General features: G+C 55.3%; 1 protein-coding gene and 1 long non-coding RNA gene across 2 annotated transcripts; one reads left to right on the top strand and one right to left on the bottom strand.

The window, feature by feature from the left end:
- Positions 1-221: 221 nt before the first annotated feature.
- On the top strand, positions 222-3,376 carry rpp30 (ribonuclease P/MRP 30 subunit; the record flags this gene model as incomplete). Its single annotated transcript, XM_034211244.1, is given in 8 exon segments — positions 222-293; positions 1,100-1,189; positions 1,283-1,399; positions 1,478-1,507; positions 1,577-1,614; positions 1,704-1,783; positions 3,046-3,127; positions 3,204-3,376. Coding segments are annotated over 8 exon segments (513 nt in total), but the record flags the coding sequence as incomplete, so codon positions are not given.
- A 3-nt stretch (positions 3,377-3,379) lies between these two features.
- On the bottom strand, positions 3,380-4,707 carry LOC117543154. The gene is made up of 3 exons (XR_004568529.1): positions 4,259-4,707; positions 4,130-4,189; positions 3,380-4,047 (listed from the first exon to the last, which is right to left on the bottom strand). It is a non-coding gene; the product is annotated as an uncharacterized LOC117543154 (long non-coding RNA).
- Between the last annotated feature and the right edge of the window lie 2,249 nt (positions 4,708-6,956).

The following is a 6,956-nucleotide window of genomic DNA, read 5'->3' on the forward strand; positions in this document are numbered from 1 at the left end:
GTGTACATGTGTTGTTGTTGTTTACCTCAGTCTGTGTACATGTGATGGTGTTGTTGTTGACCTCAGTCTGTGTGCATGTGATGTTGTTGACCTCAGTCTGTGTACATGTGATGTTGTTGTTTACCTCAGTCTGTGTACATGTGATGTTGTTGTTGACCTCAGTCTGTGTACATGTGATGGTGTTGTTGTTGACCTCAGTCCTGTGTGCATGTGACCCTCAGAGAGCGACGGCGGCAGAGTATAGGGGGTTCGACCTGCTGGCTGTTCAGCCGACCACAGAGAAGCTGTTCCACGTGAGACAACGTAACACTGTGTTGCATCTGGTGCCTCTGCAGTGGGTTATTATCTGATGGGGTAATAACTTCATGATTAACTACTAGCGGTGTAACGGTTCACAAACAGTTCGGTACGTACCTCGGTTTTTAGGTTACGGTTCGGTACGTTTTCGGTACAGCAGAAAAAAATGATCACAAATATATAGATTTTTTTAATTATTATTAAACCGTGAATATTCACTCAAATAAATACATAATAAAATAAACATTAATGTGCAGCATTTCGATGAACTGAAATGATCTGTATCTGTACCTAAGCAGCCAGTTTGACATTAGGACTTGTACCGTACCGAAGGGCGGTACGAATGCGTATACCGTTACACCCCTATTAACTACGTCTGAAAGCAGAAGTATGGGGCAAATAATTGCAAGACTCTTCAGTGTGCATGTCACAAAATGAGATGCATTGTGGGACATGTAGTTTATGGGCAGCGTGCTTCTGTAAAGCGGCATGTAACCGTATAATAAACGTATTATCTTGTGGGTCACATTAAATGAAGTCGAGGGCTGGATTTGGCCCTCTTGCTCTACTGTGTGTGTGTGTGTGTCCTAGCATTACTATACTTGTGGGGACCTAAATCTGTTTACAGTCACGTGTGGGGACTCGCCTCCCTTATGGGGACAAAATGGAGGACCCCATGAGGGGAATCATACATTTTAGGGTGAAGACTTGGTTAAGGTTAGGATAAGTCTCCAGGAAATGCATGTAAGTCAATGTAATGTCCCCTGAAGTGATGTATACGTGTGTGTGTGTGTGTGTGCAGGCAGCCTGTATGATCTGTGACGTGGACATCATCTGTATCTCAGTGACGGAGAAACTCCCGTTTATCTTCAAGAGAGCGCCGGTCAACGGGGTGAGAGTTAAAGTTATTATTATTCATTACTTTTTAAAAACGTCCAACATACTATAACGGTGTGTGTGTGTGTGTGTGTGTGTGTGTGTGCAGGCCACAGAGCGAGGCGTTGTGTTCGAGGTCTCGTACGCTGCAGCGCTCAGAGACTCCACCAGGCGGCGCTACACCATCGCTAACAGCACCGCGCTGATGGAGAGCTGCAGGGGCAGGGTAGGTCTGTGATGTCATAGTGATGTCAGAGGGGGCGGGGCCTGCAGCATCACTCACCTGTCCGTCACTGTGTTTCAGAACGTGATCCTGAGCAGCGCCGCAGAAACGGTCAGTCAGGAACAGCTGATTATTACATCATCAAGAACTATTAATTACTAATCAATGATGTTTCCTCAGCCTCTGGAGCTCAGAGGGCCCTATGACATCACCAACCTGTATCCTTCCTATTGGTCCAAAACAACTGCTGTGTGTGTGTGTGTGTGTGTAAAAAACAGTGTGTGTGTGTTTCCTGAGTGCTGCTCAGAGGTTTGTTGTTCGGTCTGACAGACGGAGATTCTAAAGATGCCGTTTCCTCCTCCTGCCGATCAGTGGTGCTGCACGCAGGTACAAGTACTACTAATACTACTACTGTACATACTACAGATACTAATACTGCTGACATCCAACTTTACATCTCCATAAACACCATCACTCCACACTCACCACTCACCTTAAATCATGGATGCACAAACTACCTTCAACTGAACAGGGACAAATCATTATAATCTAACCCCCATCCCGCACCAACACCACCCAGAACTTCAACCTCAACAACGCCACTCTAACCCCCTCCTCCCTCACTGACCTGCTGCACCACCAGGCCCCCTCACTGACCTGCTGCACCGCCAGGCCCCCTCACTGACCTGCTGCACCGCCAGGCCCCCCTCACTGACCTGCTGCACCACCAGGCCCCCTCACTGACCTGCTGCACCGCCAGGCCCCCTCACTGACCTGCTGGCAAAAACCGCCAGGCCCCCTCACTGACCTGCTGCAACCGCCAGGCCCCCTCACTGACCTGCTGCACCGCCAGGCCCCCCCTCACTGACCTGCTGCACCGCCAGGGCCCCCTCACTGACCTGCCTCTGCAAGCCAAAGCCACCCACGCCCGCCCTCGCTGACCTGCTGCACCACCAGGCCCCCTCACTGACCTGCTGCACCGCCACGCCCCCTCACTGACCTGCTGCACCGCCAGGCCCCCTCACTGACCTGCTGCACCGCCAGGCCCCCTCACTGACCTTCTGCAACCACCACGCCCCCTCACTGACCTGCTGCAACCGCCATGCCCCCTCACTGATCTTCTGCACCACACACCACCGCCTAACTGACCTGCTGGCACCATCAGGCCCCCTCACTGACCTGCTGCACCACCAGCCTCCCGTCACTGACCTGCTGCAACTGCACAGCAACCGCCAGGTTCCCCTCACTTGACCTGCTGCACCGCCAGGCCCCTCACTGACCAACCTGCGGCACCATAAGGGCCCCCTCACGGACCTGCTGCACCGCCAGGCCCCTCACTAGACCTGGCTTGCAACCACCAGGCCCCCTCACTGACCTGCTGCACCCCACCAGGCCCCCTCACTGACCTGCTGCACCGCCAGGCCCCTCCCTCTGGAACTCACTCCCACATCAGAGACTGACCCCCCACCTCAAAACCTCACCAGAACACACCTCTTCAGACTGGCTTTTAATGTGTGAATAATGTTGTGTTGCTGTTTTCATATTGTATTTGATTTTATTTCCCTTTTATCACCGCTGTTGTCTTTGAGCACCTGTTTATTATTACTATTGTACATACTACTGTCAAACAGTAATACTGTGTGTGTCAGAAAGCCAGGAAACTGCGAGCGGCATCATCTACACAGTGCAGCACCCGGAGGCCCCGCCCACAAAGACAACCGGTAGACACAGGTAGATGGTCTCCTAGCAACAGATCATGATGTATCAGTTCATATATACTTACCTGTACCTGTGTTTACCTGTGCAGGTGACCCTCCTGCAGCCAAGAGAGCCAAGCCTGGCGCGGTGATTGACAGCTGAGGGGCGGGACTAAGTGATTTATTGTTCTAGGCATCCCATAATCATCCTGAATGATCTCTTTGCGTTGAATGTTTCTCATGTGTTTTGTGAATAAAGTTTATTTCTTTATTGAACAGGAAACAGTTTTTCAGTCAGGGACTTTTATTTTGAAATCAGTTGCGGTACAAAACGCTGCGCTGTGATTGGTCACTGCTTTACATTCAGTCAGATTTATAAAACGGATATAAAAATATAAACAGGAAGCGGTTACTCTTCAATTAAACTTTATCTGCTTCCTGTCTGACAGAAACGCTCTGGTTTCACCGGGTGTTAACTCTTAGAGTAATCAATATTTAAGGTCCTTAACGAGCGTCTCCTGAGGAACAGGAAGTGGAATCAGATTTCACTTCCACCTGGGCAGAGACGGACAGGAAGTGCATGCGGGGGGATTTTCAAAATAAAACACCTCTGCTGCTCTCATTGGTCTTCAGGCTCTGGAGTGACCTTTAGTTTCCACAGCTGTCAGGAGAGCCAATCAGACTGCAGGGTTGCAGCTGGAAGCTCTGTGATTGGCTGGGAGAGGGGGCGGGGCTTGACATTAAAGGAGCAGTACTCCCAATATTGGAACGTTCCCGCTTCTCGTGACGTTCAGATGAAACGTGCGAAGACATCGGACACAAGCAGCTGATTGGTCCTTCCAGGGGGCCAGATGACATCATCCAGCAGGAGGGGATTCTGATTGGACGGCTGTGGGAGGGAGGAGGGGACTTCCTGTTGGCTCGTCACAGACCCAGGATGTGTTTGATGTGACCCTGAAACAGGAACACAGGTAGAGTCAGAGCCTGAGTCACCTGCGGAGAGCGAGGTGATGATGATGATGATGTGTAATCTGACCGGTTCTCCTGCGAGGCAGCGGGGGCAGCAGAGAGCAGACCTGGACTGAACCACACACACCTGAGGAGGAAACGGACCATAATGCATCTGGATATATAACATTATAATGATTTATTCAATAAGACTCACCTGCTGCTCTGGCTGCTGATTGGACGCTGTGAAGGTGAGCGACGTTTCCATTGGACACTCAGACTCCGCCCCCAAACACACACGCTTCTGAAAACCAAAACATGTTTAATATTTTAATAATCCTTTAATATGATGAAGTGAAAGAGGGTGAAACATTAGAACTTCACTAAAGACTAAAGAGCTCAGCAAGTGGATCCTTTCAAACAGCTGGAGCTCACGCGCTCATTAGGACAGACCATAATACTCCCAAGGAGCCTGAAGCCTCTGGTCCTCTCCCTGCTGGGGGGGGGGTCAGGGGTCAGGGTTCATCTCTAGTTTATATTTAATACTTCTTTGTGTCTGCAGTGCGTTCATTATAACACCATCAGTGAGGGGTTAGTGAACAGCCAGCCCCCCACAGAGGGCATCCAGGCCCCACAGAGAGCAGCCAGGCCCCCCACAGAGAGCAGCCAGGCCCCCCCACAGAGAGCATCCAGGCCCCATAGAGAGCATCCGAGCAGCCAGGGCCCCCCACAGAGAGCGTCCAGGCCCCCACAGAGAGCATCCAGCCCACACAGAGCATCCAGGCCCCCACAGAGAGCATCCAGCCCCCACAGAGAGCATCCAGGCCCCCACAGAGAGCATCCAGGCCCCCCACAGAGAGCATCCAGGCCCCCCACAGAGAGCATCCAGCCGCCCACAGAGAGCATCCAGGCGCCCACAGAGAGCATCCAGGCCCCCACAGAGAGCATCCAGGCCCCCACAGAGAGCATCCAGGCCCCACAGAGAGCATCCAGGCCCCCCCACAGAGAGCATCCAGGCCCCCCCACAGAGAGCATCCAGGCCCCCACAGAGAGCATCCAGGCCCCCCCACAGAGAGCATCCAGCCGCCCACAGAGAGCATCCAGGCCCCCACAGAGAGCATCCAGGCCCCCCCACAGAGAGCATCCAGGCCACCACAGAGAGCATCCAGGCCCCCCCACAGAGAGCATCCAGGCCCCCCCACAGAGAGCATCCAGGCCCCCCCACAGAGAGCATCCAGGCGCCCACAGAGAGCATCCAGGCCCCCACAGAGAGCATCCAGGCCCCCCCACAGAGAGCATCCAGGCCCCCCCACAGAGAGCATCCAGGCCCCCCCACAGAGAGCATCCAGGCGCCCACAGAGAGCATCCAGGCCCCCACAGAGAGCATCCAGGCCCCCCCACAGAGAGCATCCAGGCCCCCCCACAGAGAGCATTCAGGCCCCCACAGAGAGCATCCAGGCCCCAACAGAGAGCATCCAGGCCCCCCCACAGAGAGGCATCCAGGCCCCCCCACAGAGAGCATCCAGGCCCCCCCACAGAGAGCATCCAGGCCCCCCACAGATAGCATCCAGGCCCCCCACAGAGAGCATCCAGGCCCCCCACAGAGAGCATCCAGGCCCCCCACAGAGAGCATCCAGGCCCCCCACAGAGAGCATCAGGCCCCCCCACAAGAGCATCCAGGCCCCCACAGAGAGCATCCAGGCCCCCACAGAGAGCATCCAGGCCCCCACAGAGAGCATCCAGGCCCCCCACAGAGAGAGCATCCAGGCCCCCACAGAGAGCATCCAGGCCCCCCACAGAGAGCATCCAGGCCCCACAGGAGGCATCCAGGCCCCCACAGAGAGCATCCAGGCCCCCCCACAGAGAGCATCCAGGCCCCCACAGAGAGCATCCAGGCCCCCACAGAGAGCATCCAGGCCACCCACAGAGAGCATCCAGGCCCCCACAGAGAGAGGCATCCAGGCCCCCACAGAGAGCATCCAGGCCCCCACAGAGAGCATCCAGGCCCCCCACAGAGAGCATCCAGGCCCCCACAGAGAGCATCCAGGCCCCCACAGAGAGCATCCAGGCCCCCCCCAGGAGAGCATCAGGACCCCCACAGAGAGCATCCAGGCCCCCACAGAGAGCATCCAGGCCCCCCACAGAGAGCATCCAGGCCCCCACAGAGAGCATCCAGGCCCCCCACGAGAGCATCCAGGCCCCCCCACAGAGAGCATCCAGGCCCCCACAGAGAGCATCCAGGCCCCCACAGAGAGCATCCAGGCCCCCACAGAGAGCATCCAGGCCCCCCACAAGAGCATCCAGGCCCCCCCACAGAGAGCATCCAGGCCCCACAGAGAGCATCCAGGCCCCACAGAGAGCATCCAGGCCCCCACAGAGAGCATCCAGGCCCCCACAGAGAGCATCCAGGCCCCCCCACAGAGAGCATCCAGGCCCCACAGAGAGCATCCAGGCCCCCCCACAGAGAGCATCCAGGCCCCCACAGAGAGCATCCAGGCCCCCACAGAGAGCATCCAGGCCCCCACAGAGAGCATCCAGGCCCCCCCACAGAGAGCATCCAGGCCCCCACAGAGAGCATCCAGGCCCCCCACAGAGAGCATCCAGGCCCCCCCACAGAGAGCATCCAGGCCCCCACAGAGAGCATCCAGGCCCCCACAGAGAGCATCCAGGCCCCCACAGAGAGCATCCAGGCCCCCACAGAGAGCATCCAGGCCCCCACAGAGAGTTACAAAGTGTTCCCAAAGGTGGAAGAAGTCTGAGGTGAGACTGACCTGTACTCAAAGTACACAGTGTGTACTCAATATGTACTCAAAGTACCGAGTGTGTACTCCGTGTGTACTCAGTATGTACTCAAAGTACTGAGTGTGTACTGAGTGTGTACTCCGTGTGTACTAAGTATGTACTCAGTATGTACT

The sequence above is a fragment of the Gymnodraco acuticeps genome, unplaced genomic scaffold (genome assembly GCF_902827175.1).
Source record: "Gymnodraco acuticeps unplaced genomic scaffold, fGymAcu1.1, whole genome shotgun sequence".
In the NCBI taxonomy this organism is placed as follows: Eukaryota; Metazoa; Chordata; class Actinopteri; order Perciformes; family Bathydraconidae; genus Gymnodraco; species Gymnodraco acuticeps.